The 20,328-nt window shown below is 38.2% G+C and overlaps 1 protein-coding gene across 5 annotated transcripts in view; it reads left to right on the top strand.

Moving 5' to 3' along the window:
* WDPCP (WD repeat containing planar cell polarity effector) overlaps positions 1–20,328 on the top strand; it is a 487,239-nt gene that overhangs the window by 271,511 nt on the left and 195,400 nt on the right. For all 5 annotated transcript variants that reach the window (XM_050753476.1, XM_050753477.1, XM_050753475.1 and 2 more), the window contains one exon: positions 7,163–7,226. In XM_050753476.1, the coding sequence (XP_050609433.1) occupies positions 7,163–7,226 (64 nt within the window). The remainder of the gene's footprint in view (positions 1–7,162; positions 7,227–20,328) is intronic.

Below are 20,328 nucleotides of genomic sequence, written 5' to 3' on the forward strand. Positions count from 1 at the left end.
TGGATTCACAACCAAATTCTACCAGAGGTACAAAGAGGAGCTGGTACCATTCCTTCTGAAACTATTCCAATTAATAGAAAAACAGGGAATCTTTCCTAACTAATTTGATGAGGCAAACATCATCCTGATACCAAAGCCTGGCAGAGACACAACAAAAAAGGAGAATTTTAGACCAATATCCCTTATGAACATCGATGCAAAAATCCTCAATAAAATATTGGCAAACTGAATCCAGCAGCACATCAAAAAGCTTATCCACCATGATCAAGTGGGCTTCATCCCTGGGATGCAAGGCTGCTTCAATATATGCAAATCAATAAACATAATCCACCATATAAACAGAACCAAAGACAAAAACCACATGATTATCTTAATAGACGCAGAAAAGGCCTTTGACAAAATTCAGCAGCCCTTCATGCTAAAAGCTCTCAATAAATTCGGTATTGATGGAATGTATCTCAATAAGAGCTATTTATGACACACCCACAGCTAATATCATAACAAATGGGCAAAAACTGGAAGCATTCCCCTTGAAAACTGGCACAAGACAGGGATGCCCTCTCTCACCACTCCTATTCAACATAGTGTTGGAAGTTCTTGCCAGGGCAGTCAGGCAAGAGAAAGAAATAAAGGGTATTCAGTTAAGAAAAGAGGAAGTCAAATTGTCCCTGTTTGCAGTTGATATGATTGTATGTTAAGAAAACCCCATTGTCTCAGCCCCAAATCTCCTTACACTGACAAGCAACTTCAGCAAAGTCTCAGGATACAAAATCAATGTGTGAAAATCACAAGCATTCTTAACAGACAAACAGAGAGCCAAATCGTGAATGAACTCCCATTCATAGTTGCTTCAAAGAGAATAAAATATCTAGGAATACAAGTTATAAGGAATGTGAAGGACCTCTTCAAGGAGAGCTATAAAGCACTGCTCAGTGAAATGAAAGAGGACACAAACAAATGGAAGAACATTCCATGCTCATGGATAGGAAGAATCAATATCATGAAAATGGCCATACTGCCCAAGGTAATTTATTTGTCGGTGCCATCCCCATTAAGCTACCAATGACTGTCTTCACAGAATTGGAAAAAACTGCTTTAAAGTACATATGGAACCAAAAAAGAGCCTGCATTGCCAAGACAATCCTATGCCAAAAGTACAAAGCTAGAGGCATCATGCTACCTGACTTCAAGCTATACTACAAGGCTACAGTCACCAAAACAGCATGGTGCTGGTACCAAAGCAGAGATACAGACCAATGGAACAGAACATTGCCCTCAGAAATAATACCACACATCTACAACCATCTGATCTTTGACAAACCTGACAAAAACAAGAAATGGGGAAAGGATTCCCTATTTAATAAGCGTGGTGGCTCACACCTGTAATCCCAGCACTTTGGGATGCCGAGGCGGGTGAATCATGAGGTCAGGAGATCGAGACCATCCTGGCTAACATGGTGAAACCCCGTCTCTACTAAAAATACAAAATATTAGCCAGGTGTGGTGGCAGGTGCCTGTAGTCCCAGCTATTTGGGAGGCCGAGGCAGGAGAATGGCATGATCCCAAGAGGCAGAGTTTGCAGTGAGCTGAGATCATGCCACTGCACTCGAGCCCGGGCAACAGAGCAAGACTCCGTCTCAAAAAAAAAAAAAAAGAAAAAAAGATTTAAGGTTCTCTGATTTAGGTCCTGTGTATTCAATAAATATAACTTTGTAATTATGTTAAGTCTCCTATTTCTTTCTAATTTTCTCACTGCTTAGACTAGCATAAATTTAGAGATAAACCTTAAAGTCTCACACAGTGATGGTAGGCTGATCATTTTTTTTAATTCTATTCATGTTTTGCTTTATAGATTTTCGAGCATATTTTATTAAGTACATTCAAGTTTAGAATTTTTCTATGCACAGAAGATTGAAACTAGGCCCCTTCCTTTCACTGTATACAAAAATTAACTCAAGATGGATTAGAGACTTAAATGTAAAACCTAAAACTATAAATCTCTCAGAAGAAAACCTAGGAAATATTGTTCTGGGCATAGGCTCTGGTAAAGACATCATGACAAAGACTCCACAAGCAATTGCAACAAAAACAAAAATTGACAAATTGGAGGAGTCTCTGCTCAGAGATTTGATGCTTATTTTTCCTTTATAATACGAAGATATTTTCTCACTGTCTTCTGCCTCCCATTGTTGCCAATGAGAAGTCTAGGGTCAGTATTTGTAGTTCCTTTGTAGATGATGTGTCTTCTCTCTCTCTTTTTTTAAACTTTTTCTTTTTTTAAACTTTATGTATATATTATTATTATTATTATTATTTTATTTTTATTTTTTGCAGTTTTAGGTTCAAGGGTACATCTGCTGGTTTGTTACAAGGGTAAATTGCATGTCATTGGGGTCTGGTGTACAGCTTATTTCACCACCCAGGATAACTATGCTACAAATGAGCACAGTATTCGATAGGTACTTTTTAAATTCACCTTCCTCCCACACTCCAGCCTCAAGTAGGCCCTGCTATCTACTGTTCCCTTCTTTGTGTCCCTGTATACTCAGTGTTTAGCTCCCACTTATAAGAGACGACATGTGGTATTTGGACTTTTGTTCCTGCATTAATTCTCTTAGGATAGTGGCCACCAACTCCATCCATGTTGCTGCAAAGGACATAATCTCTTTCTTTTATATGACTGCATAGTATTCCATGGTGTATATATGCCACATTTTCTTTATCCTGTCAACCATTGGTGGGCATCTAGGTTGATTCCATGTCTTTCCTATTGTGAATAGTGCTGTGATGAACATACACATCACATATCTTTATGTTAGAACAATTTATATTCCTTTGGGTATATACCCAGTAATGGGATTGCTGGGTTGAATAGTAGTTCTGTTTTAAGTTCTTTGAGAAATCTCCAAACTTCTTTCCACAGTGGCTGAACTAATTTACATTGCCACCACCAGTGTATAAGTGTTCCCTTTTCTCTGCACCCTTGCCAGCATCTGTTGTTTTTTGACTTTTTAATAATAGCCATTCTGACTGGTATGAGATGGTATCTCATTGTGGTTTTGATTCACATTTCTCTAACGATTAGTGAAGCTGAGGATTTTTCCATATGCTTGTTGGCTGAGTATTTGTCTTATTTTGAGAAGTGTCTGTTCATGTCCTTTCCCCATTTTTTAATTGGGTTTTAAGTTTTTTGCCTGTTAATTTGTTTAAATTCTTTATAGATTCTGGATATTAGACCTTTGCCAAATGCACAGTTTGAATATTTTCTTCCATTCTGTAAGTTCTCTGTTTACTTTTTTGATAGTTTCTTTTGCTATGCAGAAACTCTTTAGTTTAATTGGTCTTCCTATTTGTCAATTTTTTGTTTTTGTTGCAATTGCTTGTGGAGTCTGTGTCATGACATCTTTGCCAGGGCCTATGTCCATAACGGTATTTCCTAGGTTTTCTTCTAAGGTTTTTATGGTTTTAGATTTTACATTTAAGTCTGTAATTCATCTTGAGTTGATTTTTGTATACAGTGAAAGAAAGGGGTCTAGTTTAAATCATCTGTATATGACTGTCCAGTTATTCCAGTATCATTTATTAAATAGGAAGTCATTTCCCCATTACTGCTACTGTCTATCTTGTCAAAGATCAGATGGTTGGTTGCAGGTGTTTGGCTTTATTTCTAAGTTCTTTTGTTGCAGGAAGTCAGGGACTCCGAATGGAGGGACCAGCTAAAGCTGCGGCTAAGAACATAAATTGTGAAGATTTCATGGACATTTATTAGTTCCCCAAATTAATACTTTTATAATTTCTGACACCTATCTATACTGCAATCTCTGAACATAAATTGTGAACATTTCATGGACACTTATCACTTCCCCAATCAATACCCTTGTGATTTCCTATGCCTGTCTTTACTTCAATCTCTTAATCCCGTCATCTTCTTTGTAAGCTGAGGAGGATATATGTCACCTCAGGACCCTGTGATGATTGCATTAACTGCACAAGCTGTTTGTAAAGCATGTGTGTTTGAACGATATGAAATCTGGGCATCTTGAAAAAAGAGCAGGATAACAGCAATGTTCAGGGAACAAGAGAGATAAGACTTCTGTCCGCCGGTGAGCTGGACGGAACAGAGCCATATTTCTCTTGTTTCAAAGGCAAATAGGAGAAATATCCCTGAATTCTTTTTCTCAGCAAGGAACATCCCTGAGAAAGAGAATGCGCCCTGAAGGTAGGTCTATAGACGGCCCCCTTAAGGCAGCCACCTTTTACAGTCGAAGTCGAAGGGATGAAATAAGTCCCGGTCTCCTGTAGCGCTTCCAGGCTTATTAGGATGAGGAAATTCCCGCCTAATAAATTTTGGTCAGACAGGTTGTCTGCTCTCAAACCCTGTTTCCTGATAAGATGTTATCAATGACAATGCGTGCCTGAAACTTCATTAGCAATTTTAATTTCGCCCCATCTGGTGGTCCTGGGATCTCGCCCTGCTTTGTGATATTTTATTACCTTGTGAAGTATGTGATCTCTGTGACCCACACCCTATTTGTGCACTCCCTCCCCTTTTGAAAATCACTAATAAAAACTTGCTGGTTTTACGGCTCGGGAAGCATCATGGAACCTGCCGATGTGTGATGTCTCTCCTGGGCACCCAGCTTTAAAATTTCTCTCTCTTGTACTCTTTCCCTTTATTTCTCAAACCAGCTGAGATGCTTAGGGAATAGAAAAGAACCCACAATAAATATCGGGGGTGGGGTTTTCCCCCAATATTCTCTAATCTGTTCCATTGGTTTATGTGTCTGTTTTCGTACCAGTACCATGCTGTTTTGTTTACTGTAGCTTTGTAGGAGTTTGAAGTGCATAATCTGATGCCTCCAACTTTGTTCTTTTTGTTTAGAATTGCTTTGGGTATTCAGGTGTTTTTTTTTTTTTTTGGTTCCATATAAGTTTTCTTTTCTTTTTCTTTCTTTTTTTTTAAAATTTTGAGTTGTAGTTTCACTTTTGTTGCCCAGGCTGGAGTGCAATGGTGCGAACTCGGCTCACTGCAACCTCTGCCTCCCAGATTCAAACGATTCTTCTGCCTCAGCTTCCCAAGTAGCTGGGATTACAGGCACCTGCCACCAAGCCCAGCTAATGTTTTGTATTGTTTTTTTTTTAAGTAGAGATGGAGTTTCACCATGTTGGCCAGGCTGGTCTCGAACTCCTGACCTAAGGTGATCCACCCACCTCAGCCTCCCAAAGTGCTGGGATTTCAGGTGTGAGCTACTGCACCTGGCCTGGTTCCATATAAATCTAAGGTTTTTCTAGTTCTGTGAAAAATGTCATTAGTAGTTGGACAGGAATAACATTGAATCTGTAGTATGGCCATTTTAACAGTATTGATTCTTATTATCCATGAGCATGAAATGGTTTTCCAATTGTTTATGTCATCTCTAATTTCTTTCCACAGTGCTTTGTAATTCTTATTGTAGAGATCTTTCACCTCCCTGGTTAGCTGTATTCCTGAGTATTTTATTCTTTTTGTGGCTATTGTGAATGGAATTGTATTCTTGATTTGACTCTCAGCTTGGACATTATTGGTGCACAGAAATGCAACTCATTTTTGCACTAATTTTGTATCCTGCAATTTTGCCAAAGCTGTTTATCAGACGTAGGAGTCTTTGGGCAGAGACTACGGGATTTTGTAGGTATAGAATCATGTCATCTGAGAACGGAGATAGTTTGACTTCTTCTCTTCCTATTTACTAATAGATGTCTTTTATTTCTTTCTTTTCTGGAATGCAAAGGCACAATCTCAGCTCACTGCAACCTCTGCCTCCTGAGTTCAAGCAATTCTTGTGCCTCAGCCTCCTGAGTAGCTGAGAATACAGGCACCCACCATTACACCTGGCTCATTTTTGTATTTTTAGTAGAGTTGGGGTTTCACTGTGTTGCCCAGCCTGGTCTTGAACTTTTGGCCTCAAGTGATAAAACCATCTCAGCCTCCCACAGTGCTGGGATCACAGGCGTGAGCTACCACACCCAGCCTAATTTTCTTTTTTTGTTCAGTTCTGCATTTCCATTATAAATGTGAATATTTTAAATTTCCTTTTTATATCTCCTGGCTGATATACATTGTTTCTTTTGTGTTGATTGTCTCATATCATTTATCATCTCTGGAAATTCTTAACCATTAACTTAATTCCCTGTGTAGTCATATTAGACTTTTCATATTTTCTAATTTGCTTAGCCTCTCTTTATATTTTTAATTTCTTTTTCCTCTGCAACATTCTGTGTAATTCCTGACTTATACATAATTTATGCACTTTTATTTCACCAATTCTTTCTTCAAATGTGTCAAATTGACTGAGCACAGTGGCTCACACCTGTAGTCCCAGCATTTTGGGAGGCTGAGGCAGGCAGATCACGAGGTCAAGAGATCGAGACCATCCTGGCCAACATGGTGAAACCCCATCTCTACTAAAAATACAAAAATTATCTGGGCATGGTGGTGCACACCTACTCCCAGCTACTTAGGAGGCTGAGGCAGGAGAATTGCTTGAACCAGGGAGGTGGAGGTTGCAGTGAGCCGAGATCATGCCACTGCACTCCAGCCTGGCGACAGAGCGAGACTCCGTCTCAAAATATAAATATATATATATTTTTATATATATGGATAATTAGTATTGCCAGATAGTTACAATGGAATGGTGACAAATGCAAAATTGCAGTGAATGCATGGACAAATAGTACAATTTGCTAATCCTCTAACCTCTTCCTTAGTATATCTCACCTCCACTGAATATATAATGAATCAATAAGCTTCCTAGTACAAGACACTCTTCATTCACAAAAATAAACACAATTGCCTTTTGATTTCTATATCTGAGAGGGATTCAGGCAAATACAGGAGGTACTAACAAGAAGAGGCAACATATTTTCGGCAGTGTCTACTTGGGGTTATGTTTATTCTTGAACGTTATACTTAAGGCCTCCACAGGCTCTGAGCCTCAGCCCCTCCTAAATGTAGTAACTTTTCACATATGGAAGATCCTAGTAGGCCAGTTCCCTTCTGTCTGAAAATATTTTTCCAATCAGAAGGACAAAAACAGTATCACGCAAATATGTTAAATAAACAGCTCTTTTCTTTTATATATTCTTGTTCACAACTAACATAACATTTTTTTCTGCCTTGTAGGTACCAGAGATTTGAAAAGGCATTTCTCCTAGCTGTTGACATTGGTGCTCGTGACCTCTTTATGGTGAGTCATTTTTGGAGATGATTTTGTGCCTTCAGTTCTAAGGCTGAGTAAGTTGTCAGCTTTTGTGACCATTAAAAAGGATTAGTGTCATTTTGCAGGCTTAGACACATGGTGGGAAAGCATTATTCCATCTTGACTTGTAGGTTTGCTTTCGTGAACTGGTCAATAGCTATCTAGTATCTTTTGATTTGTTGACATTTTCTTTGCTGGCTCCAATGGATCTTTTATGTTTTCTAAGAATTTATAATTCTTGAACTTTTCTCCTCATGTATCTTGATGCAAGGGGATGACACCTATCTATCTAATAATCTTAAATGTCTTTCTAATCCATTCTCTGAAGAAAAGCTATAGAATCCAGGACACAGGGCAAAACATGTCCCACAGATCTTGAATGTGCTCAGTTTGTCCCTTAGATTTTAGTGTAGAGTAACAAAGTAGGAATGTTCTCACATGTATTTTTTGAGTAACTATAGTACAAAGTGGATCCAAGAGGTTAAATTCACATACACTCTGGCCCTCCCATTTGTTAGCTACAGAACAGTAAAACTGACCAGTTTCTTACAAATCCTTATACTCTGTATCAGGTTTCGGTTTTATAAGATCTTGCACGGCAGTGCCACATTGAGATCAAATGAACAAAGGAAAAGTCCTTTCCTGGTTTCCCAGCATATTCTGTTAGACAGCAATTTCATTGTTTCACAGAAACAACAGAGCAAAAGGTTCTTGAAAGAAGAAATAGTTCTAGAAGGTGCTTTTGCCTGAATCTTTTGCACAATTAAGACATTTTATAGTTTAAGCTTTGATGTTTCAGATATTCTGTTACATAGCAATTACATTGCTGTCACAGAAACAATAGAGCAAAAGCTTCTTGAAAGCAAGAAATACTTCTAGAAGGTGCTTTTCCAGAATCTTTTGCACAGTGAAGTCATTCTGTAGTTTAAATTAAGCTTTGATGTGTTAGATAATATTATGGATTCATCACATTAAATCAATCCTCTTTGGATTGAGTTTGATATTTAAATTCTAATTGTATGTCATTCAATTAATTATACTTTTATTGACCATTAAAAATCTAATTTCAAAAGCGTGAACATTCTTTTATTCGTCATCTGCATTTTGTGATGTCTAATTGAGCAGGCATATTACATTGAGGGAAGGTTTTATTATTTTCATCAAAATCTATACATGCAGAGATCACAGTGTCAGAAAATTAATTACACTTTTTTGATTTTCCAGCCACATTGACTTTTTTCCTTATCTCCACCTTTTTACCTTTGCCACTTACCTCAATAATGGTAGATTTTCCCCATATTTCTTTATTTTTTATGTCTATAGTTTCAGTCTTTTTTCTAGCCAAGATAAGAACTAAAGAGATGTATATTTAAATGTTTGGTGCCTGGTAAAATTTATCTCTCAAGGTATTATGTTCTGTAATTTCTAATGTTGTAATAATTACAAACATCATGAAAGGCACCTTCTAAACTTTTCTCAAATCATACCTGTTTCAGCTTTCAGTCTCAGTTTAGCCAATGACAATATAAAGTATCCAGGTTAGTTCAAATCACTTTCATCCAATAGCCTTTCTACTGATAGGCTAACCCTAACCCATGAGGATTTTTACACCAAAAAGATGAAAATATAAAATAAGGGAAGTATAGAAGTCGTTTTACTGTCCTTTTTATTTGCAAAAGCAAACATTCATTAATTCAGAATGCTGCATTGTTACTCTTCATGCATAACTTTATTTATAGCCCATGGTCTGCTTTAAAGAAGCTCAAAATATTAAGAGCATTAAAGCCTGAAAGTTCTATTTAAGCTCATGAATCTACTATATACATTTAAAGTTCCATGTAGAAATTGCCTAAAAGAATTTATTTTTTTAATGGATTGATTCTTACTATCTAAATTTCATCTAGCCAGAGGTCTGTAGCCTATACACTGAAAAATGTTACCTCTTTTGAAATTAAAAGCTTGTAAAATAATCAGGATTATTCCTACTTATACATGATTTTCTACCCTTGAGTTATCTCTTGGTAAAAGACTAAAAATAATAACATGTGAATCACAATGGGATCACACAAAAGTGTATCAGTTAACCTGAAAATAGTCCTTTTGCATTAGCATATTATCAGTGGTAAAAAGTTACAAGACATACAACATAAGAAAGTTGATATGGCTGGAAAGCAGAGAGACTAAAGGGACTTACTATTCCATATAAAGGAGTTAGAATTTATCTCAAAAGCGATAAGAAGTTACTAAATCATTTTAAACAGAAGAGTGATATTATCAGTATTTTGGCTAGGAAACTTTTCCTATAAAGGGCCAGGTAGCAAATAGTTTAGGCTTGTTTCTTGCATGCTTTATTGATTGACTGATTGATTGATTGATTGAGTCAGGGTCTTGGTTTTTCACCTAGGTTGGAATGCAGTGGTGTGATCATAGCTCACTATAACCTTGAACTCCTGGGCTCAAGCAATTCTCCTGTCTTAGCCTCCAAAGGAGCTAAGACTACAGGCATGTGCCACCATGCTTGGCTAAGTTTTGTAAATATTTTAGACTTTTTACAAGCCATACGGGCTCTGTTGCATTTACTTAACTCTGCCATTATAGAGCAAAAGCAGGCATAGTCAATACATACACAAATAAGTTTGGCTGTGTTCCAATAAAAGTTCATATATGGACACTGAAATTTGATGTCACATAAAACCGTTTCTGTGATTTTTTTTTCCCCCCCAAAACCATTCTTAGTTTGGGTTAGACTTGGATGGCAGGTCACAGTTTGCTGATTCCTTGTTTAGAGTATGATCATGTAAGGCTGCATTGTAGAAAATAAACTGGAGAGAGACAAGGCTTCTAGGTACAAGTGTGAAGTAAACAAAGAGGTGGGTTCTTTCAGGTCCATTTCCTCAGGTCCAGCACCCTCAGTAATTTTCTTATATTTAAGTCCTGTTGATTCAACTCCAAGCTCTCTCAGTTATTTGCTGCATAATTTTGTATAATTTACCTAACTGTTTGCTTTCATTTTATCACCTGTGGTGATGATAATGCATAAATCCCTAGTGTGCTTTAAGTATCAAATGAATTAATAATATATATGAAGTGCCTGGCATATGACTTAAGAACTACAGTTCTAGTATATATTTTATATTACTCACTTTTCAAATATTTAGGTAGTACTACATTTTACATTATTTATACATTTGTCAGATTAACAATGCTGGAATTTAGGTAACTGTTGATATTTGGGTGTTTAAAACCAAGTAGTCTCTACCTGAGAGATTGGAATTGAATCAAGGCAGCCTAGTTTCAGACTACATACTCAATCACTGTGGTATATAGCCTAGAAATGGATTCATACGCCTATATATTAATTTAGTATACAGTAGAGGTAGCATTTCAAATCAGTGGGGGAAAGCTTCAATAAGTTGTATTGGTCCAACAGACTCAACATATGCCATACAAAGGGTTAATGCACCTAATATACAAAACCAATAATCAGTAAAAAGTAAAACACCCCAGTAAAAAGCTAGCAAAAGTCAGGCCAGGTGCAGTGGCTTACACCTGTAATCCCAGCACTTTGGGTGGCCAAGGTGGGCGGATCACCTGAGGTCAGGAATTCGAGACCAGCCTGGCCATGGTGAAACCCCATCTCTACTAAAAAGAAAAAAAAAAAAAAAAAATATATATATATATATATATATACACACACACACACACACACACACACACACACACACAAATTAGCCGGGCGTGGTGACAGGCTGTAATCCCAGCTACTTGGGAGACTGAGGCAGGAGAATCACTTGAACCCAGGAGGCGGAGGTTGCAGTGAGCCGAGATCGAGCCACTGCACTCCAGCCTGGGTGACAGAGCACGACTCCATCTCGGGAAACAGAAAAAAAAAAAAAAAGCTAGCAAATTCACAATCAGGCAAGTCACAAAATAAGAAATACAGATGACAACTAAACACACAGAAAAATGTTAGTCTCTTTCTCTGTGAGTGAAAGAATAGTTTGGGCTAAGGTATCCAGAAACAGGCAATCTTAAGCAGTTCATAGGAGGGTACATTGGTAAGCTTTTCTTGATAACCTTATCAAAAATCATGTGACCATATATGGGAGCGTTTATTTGTGGACTTTCTGTTTTATTCCAGTGGTCTATATGTCTGTCTTTGTGCCACACCACATTGTTTTGTTTACAGTACCTTTGTATTAAGTTTTGAAATCAGAAAGTATGAGTCCTCCAACACTGTTCTTCTTTTTCAAGACTATTTTGGATATCTGGGGTCCCTTCGGACCCATGTAAATTTTAGGATGGTTTTCTATTTCTGCAAAAACAGATATTGGAATTTTGATATAATTGCATTGAGTCTGTTGGTCACTTTGGGTAATATTGACATCCTAACAATATTAAATCCTCCAATCCAACTTCAGTACTATGTTGAATAGATGTGGTAAAAGTGGGCATATTTGTCCTGTTGCTGATCTTAGAGGAAAAGTTTTGAGTATTTCACCATTGAGTATGATGAATGGTGGGTGTTTCGTATATAGATTTTATTGTCGAGTTAGTTTTCTTCTACCCTAGTTTGTTGAGTGTTTTTATCATGAAAGGATGTTGAATTTTTGTCAAATGCTTTTTCTACCTCAATTGAGATGGTTATGTGGGTTTTTCTACCTTTATTCATGTTATATCACATAAATTAATTTTCATATGTTGAACCATTCTTGCCTTCCAAGAATAAATCTTACTTGGTCATGATGTATAATCCTATTAATATGCTACTGAGTTCAGTTTGCTAGTATTTTGTTGAGGATTTGTGCATTAATGTTGATGAGGGATATTGGTCTATGGTTTTATTATTTTTTTTGTATTGTTTTTGTTCAACTTTTGTAGTATGGTAATACTGGCCTTATAGAATGAGTTAGGAATTAGTATTATTTTCTCTTTAAGTGTTTGGTAGAATTTACCAGTGAAGCTGTGAGGGGTAGGGCTTTTCTTTGTCAGGACATGTTTGATTACTGACTCAATCTCATTATTTCTCAGTCTATTTAGATTGTCTACTACTTTGATTTATTTTTAATAGGCTTTGTGTTTTTAGTAATTTGTCCGTTTCACCTAGTTAGCCAATTTGTTGGCATAAAATTGTTCATAGTACTATCTTATCCTTTTTATTTCTATAGAATCAGTAATAATGTCCCTACTTTCAGTTCTGATTTTAGTAATTTGAGATTTTTCTAGTTTTTTGTTTGTTTGCTTGTTTGTTTTTTAGGTAATTAGATACAGGTTTGTCAATTTTGTTGATACTTTTCAAATAATTTTTGGTTTACTAATTTTTTTCCACTGTTTTTCTACTGTCTATTTTGTTGATCTCTGCTCCAATATTTATTATTTCCTTTTCTAGCTTTGGGTGTAGTTTGTTTTTCCTTTTTCTAGTTCCTTAAATTGTAATTCTAGGTAGTTGGTTTCAGATCTTGCTTTTTATTGTAATCCTTTATAAGTATAAATATCTCTTTACCATTACTTTCACTGTGTCAGATAAGTTTTGATATGTTGAGTTTTCATTTTTATTTGTCTCTAAGCATTTTCTAATTTCCCTTGTGGTTTCTTTTTTAATCTGTTAGTTGTCTGAGAGTGTTATTTACATAATTTCCAGAAATTTGGGGGTTTTTAAGTTTTACTTGTGTTATTGATTTGTAATTTCATCCCATTGTGATGGGAGAAGATACTTTGATATCTATCTTTTTAAATCTATTGAAACTTAGTTTATCCTAGAAAATGTCTTATATAGACATGAGAATAATGTGTATGTTATGGAGAAGAATATTTTGTATTTGTACAAGTAGTTGATTTATTAAGTCTTCCATTTCCTTCTGTCTAGTTTTCTAGCAATTATTAAGAATGGGTATTGAAGTCTTCAACTACTATTGAAGAGTATTTCTCACTTCAATTCTATTTGGCTTATTTTAAGAGACAGGGTCTCACTATGTTGCTCAGACTGGACTTGAACCCCTGGGTTTGTGAATCCTGCCACATCAGCCTCCCAAGTAGCTGGGATTACAGGCATCCACCACCGTACCCCACCTGTCAGTTTTTGTTTCATATATTTGATGATATGGTATTAGGTACATAAATGTTAATTATTGTTATTTTTCTTGCCATATTTAAATTTGCATTAATATATGCCATTTAAAAATTTTTTTTAATTTTACATTCAGAAGTACATGGGCAAGTTTGTTACATGGATACACTGAGTAACAGTGAGGATTGGGCTTGTGGTGTACCCATTATCCAAATAATAAACATTGTATCCAATAGGTAAATTTCTAACCCTTACTCCTCTACCAACTTTGGAGTCCCCAGTGTCTATTATTTCCATCTTTATGTCCATGTGTACCCAATAGTTAGCTCACACTTAGAGAACATATGGTGTTTGATTACCTCAGTTATTACACGTAGGATAATGTTCTCAAACTTCATCCATGTTGCTGCAAAGGACATGATGTCATTCCTTTTTATAGATGAACAGTATTTCATGGTGTATATATACCACATTTTCTTTGATTATACTTTAAGTTCTTGGATACATGTGCAGAACATGCAGCTTTGTTACATAGGTATACACGTGCCATGTTGGTTTTCCGCACCCATCAACCCGTCATCTACATTAGTTATTTCTCCTAATGCTATCTCTCCTCTCACCCCTCACCCCCCGACAGGCCCCAGTGTGTGCTGTTCCCCTCCCTGTGTCCATGTGTTCTGACTGTTCAGCTCTCACTTATGAGTGAGAACATGTGCTGTTTGGTTTTTTGTTCCTGTGTTAGCTTGCTGAGAATGATGGTTTCCAGCTTCATCCATGTCCCTGCAAAGGATATGAACTCATCCTTTTTTATGGCTGCATAGTATTCCATGGAGTATATATGCCACAGTTTCTTTATCCAGTCTATCACTGATAGGCATTTGGGTTGGTTCCAAGTCTTTGCTATTGTGAATAGTGTTACAGTAAACATACATGTGCATATGTCTTTATAGTAGAATGATTTATAATCCTTTGGGTATATACCCAGTAATGGGATTGCTGGATCACATGTTACTTCTAGTTCTAGATCCTTGAGGAATCACCACACTGTCTTCCACAATGGTTGAACTAACTTATGCTCTCACCAACAGTGTTAAAACATTTCTGTTTCTCCATATCCTTTCCAGCATCTGTTGTTTCCCGAGTTTTTAATGATCACCATTTTAACTGGTGTGAGATGGTATCTCATTGTGGGTTTGATTTGCATTTCTCTAATGACCCAGTGATGATGAGCTTTTTTTCATAAGTTTGTTGGCTGCATAAATGTCTTCTTTTGAGAAGTGTCTGTTCATATCCTTCACCCACTTTTTGATGGGGTTGTTTGTTTTTTTTCTTGTAAATTTGTTTAAGTTCTTTGTAGATTCTGGATATTAGCCCTTTGTCAGATGGATAGATTGCAAAAATTTTCTCCCATTCTGTAGGTTACCTGTTTATTCTGATGATAGTTGCTTTTGCTATGGAGAAGCTCTTTAGTTCAGTTAGATCCCATTTGTCAATTTTGGCTTCTGTTGCCATTGCTTTTGGTGTTTTAGTCATGAAGTCTTTGCCCATGCCTATGTCCTGAATGGTATTGCGTAGGTTTTCTTCTAGGGTTTTTATGGTTTTGGGTCTTATGTTTAAATCGTTAATCCATCTTGAGTTAATTTTTGTATAAGGAAGGGGTCCAGTTTCAGTTTTCCACATATGGCTAGCCAATTTTCCCAACACCATTTATTAAACAGGGGATCCTTTCTCCACTGCTTGTTTTTGTCAGGTTTGTCAAAGATCAAATGGTTGTAGATGTGTGGCATTATTTCTGAGGCCCCTGTTCCATTTGTCTATATATCTGTTTTGGTACCAGTACCATGCTGTTTTGGTTACTGTAGCCTTGTATTATAGTTTGAAGTCAGGTAGCATGATGCCTCCAAGTTTGTTCTTTTTGCTTAGGATTGTCTTGGCAATGCGGGCTCTTTTTTGATTCCATGTAAAATTTAAAGTAGTTTTTTTTCTAATTCTGTGAAGAAAGTCATTGGTAGCTTGATGGGGATAGCATTGAATCTATAAATTACCTTGGGCAATATGGCCATTTTCTTGATACTGATTCTTCCTATCCATGAGCATTGAATGTTTTCCCTTTGTTTGTGTCCTCTCTTATTTCCTTGAGCAGTGGTTTGTAGTTCTCCTTGAAGAGGTCCTTCACATTCCTTGTAAGTTGTATTCCTAGGTATTTTATTCTCTTTGTAGCAATTGTGAATGGGAGTTCACTCATGATTTAGCTCTCTGTTTGTCTATTATTGGTGTATAGGGATGCTTGTGATTTTTGCACATTGGTTTTGTATCCCAAGACTTTGCTGAAGTTGCTTATCAGCTTAAGGAGATTTTGGGCTGAGATGATGGGGTTTTCTAAATATACAATCATGTCATCTGCAAACAGAGACAATTTGACTTTCTCTCTTCCTATTCGATTGTCCTTTCTTTCTCTCTTGTCTGATTGCCCTCGCCAGAACTTCCAACACTATGTTGAATAGGAGTGGTGAGAGAGGGCATCCTTGTCTTGTGCTGGGTTTCAAAGGGAATGCTTCCAGCTTTTGCCCATTTAGTATGGTACTGGCTGTGGGTTTGTCACAAATAGGTCTTTTTATTTTGAGATGTGTTACATCAATACCTAGTTCACTGAGAGTTTTTAGCATGAAGTGATGTTGAATTTTATGGAAGGCCTTTTCTGCATCTATTGAGATAATCATGTGGGTTTTTTCATTGGTTCTGTTTATGTGATGCATTACGTTTATTGATTTGCATATGTGGAACCAGCCTTTCATCCCAGGAATAAAGCTGACTTAATCATGGTGGATAAGCTTTTTGATGTGCTGCTGGATTCGGTTTGCCAGTATTTTATTGAGGATTTTTACACTGATGTTCATCAAAGGATATTGGACTGAAATTTTCTTTTTTTGTTGTGACTCTGCCAGGTTTTGGAATCAGGTTGATGCTGGCCTGCCTCATAAAATGAGTTAGGGGGGAGTCCCTCTTTTTCTATTGTTTGGAATAATTTCAGAAGGAATGGTACCAGCTCCTCTTTGTACCTCTGGTAGAATTCGACTGTGAATCCGTCTGGTCCTGGACTTTTTTTGGTTGGTAGGCTATTAAGTATTGCCTCAATTTCAGAACTTGTTATTGGTCTATTCAGGGATTTGACTTCTTCCTGGTTTAGTCTTGGGAGGGTGTATTGAGGAATTTATCCATTTCTTCTAGATTTTCTAGTTTATTTGAGTAGAGGTGTTTATAGTATTCTCTGATGGTAGTTTGTATTTCTGTGGGATCAGTGAAGATATCTCCTTTATCATTTTTTATTATATCTATTTGATTCTTTTCTCTTTTCTTTATTAGTCTGGCTAGCGGTGTATCTATTTTGTTAATCTTTTAAAAAAAATAGCTCCTGAATTCATTGATTTTTGAAGGGTCTTTTTTGTGTCTATCTCCTTCAGTATGCTTTATGAAGTTCTTGTGCTGTGTTTTTCATCTCTATCAGGTCATTTATGTTCTTCTCAAAACTGGTTATTCTAGTTAGCAATTCCTCTAACCTTTTTTTCAAGGTTCTTAGCTTCCTTGCATTGGGTTAGAACATGCTCCTTTAGCGCAGTGGAGTTTGTTATTACCCACCTTCTGAAGCCTACTTCTGTAAATTCGTCACACTCATTCTCCATCCACTTTGTTCCCTTGCTGGTGAGGAGTTGTGATCCTTTGGGGGAGAAGAGGCGTTCTGGTTTTTGGAATGTTCAGCCTTTTTGCCCTGGTTTTTCCTCATCTTTGTGGATTTATCTACCTTTGATCTTGGATGCTAGTGACCTTCAGATGGGGTTTTTGTGTGAACGTCTTTTTTGTTGATGTTGATGCTATTCTTTTCTGTTAGTTTTCTTTCTAATAGGTCCTTCTACTGCAGGCCTGCTGGAGTTTGCCTGAGTATTACCAGCAGAGACTGCAGAACAGCAAAGATTATTGCCTGTTCCTTCCTCTGGATACTTCGTCCCAGAGGGGCATCCATCAGATGCCAGCTGGAGCTCTCTTGTATGAGGTGGCTATTAACCCCTGCTGGGAGGTATCTCCCTGTCAGGAGGCACGGGGGTCAGGGACACACTTGAGGAGGCAGTCTGTCCCTTAGAGCTCAAGCACTGTGCTGGAAGCTCCACTGCTGTCTTCAGAGTTAGCAGGCAGGAATGTTTAAGTCTGCTGAAGCTGTGCCCAAAGCCACCCTTTCCCCCAGGTGCTCTGTCCCAAGGAGATGGGAGTTTTATCTATAAGCCCCTGACTGTGGCTGCTGCCTTTCTTTCAGAGATGCCCTACCCAGAGAAGAGAAATCTAGGGAGGCAGTCTGGCTACAGCAGCTTTGCTGAGCTGCAGTGGGCTCTGCCCATTTTGAACTTCCGGGCAGCTTTGTTTACACTGTGAGGGGAAAACTGCCTACTCAAGCCTTCGTAATGGTGGATGCCGCTCCTCCCACCAGGATCGAGTGTCCCAGGTGGACTTCAAACTGCTGTGCTGACAGCAAGAATTTCAAGCTAGTGGATCTTAGTCTGCCAGGCTCCATGGCGGTGGGATCCGCTGAGCTAGACCACCTGGCTCCCTGACTTCAGCCCCCTTTCCAGGGAAGTAAACGGTTGTGTCTCATGGCATTCCAGGCACCACTGCAGTATGGAAAAAAAAAAAAAAAAAAAAAACTCCTGCAGCTAGCTTGGTGTCTTCCCAAACAACCGCCCAGTTTTGTACTTGAAACTCAGGGCCCTGGTGGTGTAGGCACCCAAGGGAATCTCCTGATCTGCAGGTTGCGAAAACCATGGGAAAAGTGTAGTATCTGGGCCGAAATGCACCCTTCCTCATGGTATAGTCCCTCACAGCACAGTCCCTCACGGCTTCCCTTGGCTAGGGGAGGGAGTTCCCCAACCCCTTGTGCTTCCTGGGTGAGGTGATGCCCCACCCTGCTTCTGCTTGCCTTCCATGGGCTTCACCCACCATCTAACCAGTCTCAATTTGATGAGCCAGCTACCTCAGTTGGAAATGCAGAAATCACCCGCCTTCTGTGTTGATCTCACTGGGAGCTGCAGGCTGGAGCTCTTCCTATTCAGCCATCTTGCCAGCCACCCATATATCACATTTTTTAAATACAGTCAACCATTGATGAAAACTTAGGTTGATTCCATGACTTTACTATGGTGAATAATACTGCAATAAACATATGAGTGCAAGTGTCTTTTTTATATAATAATTTCTTTTCCTTTGGGTAGATGCCCAGTTGTGGGATTCCTGGGTTGAATGGTAGTTTCATTTTTATTTCTTTGTAAAACATCTATAGTGTTTTTTATAGGGGTGATACTAATTCACATTCCCACCAACAGTGTACAAGGGCTCCCTTTACTCCATATTCCTGCCTATATTGGGTTTTGTTTGTTTGTTTGTTTTTGACTTTTTACTAATAGCCATTCTGAGTCATGTAAGATGAAATGTGTTGTTTTAATTTGAATTTCTCTGATAATTAGTGATATTGAGCATTTTTTCACATGTTTGTTGACTGCTTGTATGTCTTCTTTTGAGAAATGTCTATGTCTTTTGCCCACTTTTAATGGGATTGTTTGTTCTTTTCTCTTGCTGGGTTGTTTACCAAGGCCGCCTTTAGCATCCCCATTGCCCCAGAGAGTCAAGACCAATTTGCATTCATCTGGGAAAAGAGAACAATGCATCTTTACTGTCTTGCCCCCAGTGTTTTCTTAGCCCCACTGTCTGTTGTGGCCAAAGGCTCTCCAACCTCAGTCAGTGGACCACTCCAGAGCGATATGTATTTTCCATTATACTGATGATAACATGCTAACTTCTGAGTCTTTTTCTAGCTTAGAAACTGCAGCCCCCCACCTTGCTGTCTCACTCGACCTACAGAGGGACAGTGGGTGGTCAATGCAAAGTCCAGGGTCCAGGTGTATCAAATACCTGGGTGTCATCTAGTGGGGTGAGACTAAATTTATCCAGTCTACCATTATAGAATAAGGTACAGGCCAACCCATGTCCTACCACACCAGAGCAGTAGCAAACCTTCTTAGGCCTTCTAGGGTATTGGTTTCCTTTTATTTCCACATTTGGTACAATTCCTTAGGCCCCTCGATGGCTTAGTCAAGAAGGAGGAACACTGGAACTGGTCCACAAGAGAGGATGTGACCTTGAACAAGCTAAAATCGCAGTGAAATAAATGCAGGCCGTGGAAGTTCTAGTGCAGGGATAGACTTGTGAATTGGAGGTAGCCAGTTACTCTGAGGGGCTTGGGTGGGGCCTGTGGGAAACACACGGACATATACATATGCCTTTAGGATTCTGGTCCCATCTATTGAAGTGACTACTTTGGGGTGTATACCCTGACCCCGCTCAGAAAACTGGCTTCTGATTTTGTGGCCCTCACCCAGGAACTGACTTAGAACAAGAAGACAGCCACCATTGTAAAATGGTGGAGACTAAAACAAAATATTGCCATGTGTTTACAGGTCATGTTCCCGAGGACATGAAACAAGATGGAGGCCTGTAGCCAAGTTTGTTACTGATCATTTTGTTGGGCTGGCTTGAACAGCAGTCTTATGGGGTCCTAGGTCTGCATCTTAACCTAAGGTACCCTTTCTTCTGACAGAACCATACAGAAAGACACACAAAGCACACCAGATTGTCTACAACTTGAGACCAACCTCACAAATCCTTTTTCATTAAAACTTTACAGAGAATATTAGCAACTCTCCTTATTTATCCCTTTTACCAGTTTGCACATGGAGAAAGACACCAAAAGCCCAACTGGTAAGAAATTTTTACCCTTTTGTTGGCATGTCAGGCTTCTGGTGTCCCTTCCTTCTAGCTCAACTCTAAACCAAGCATATTAATGGTTGGAAAATTAATTTTTCCCAAGTTGGAAGAACATTATAAAAGAGAAGCCATTTTAAACCATGAAAGAAGGAAAAACACCATAGAAAAGTTTGGTAGTTTCAATTAGGGTTGTGAACAGGTATTTCCTATTCCTATGGG

Source organism: Macaca thibetana, chromosome 13 (genome assembly GCF_024542745.1).
Source record: "Macaca thibetana thibetana isolate TM-01 chromosome 13, ASM2454274v1, whole genome shotgun sequence".
NCBI lineage: Eukaryota > Metazoa > Chordata > Mammalia > Primates > Cercopithecidae > Macaca > Macaca thibetana.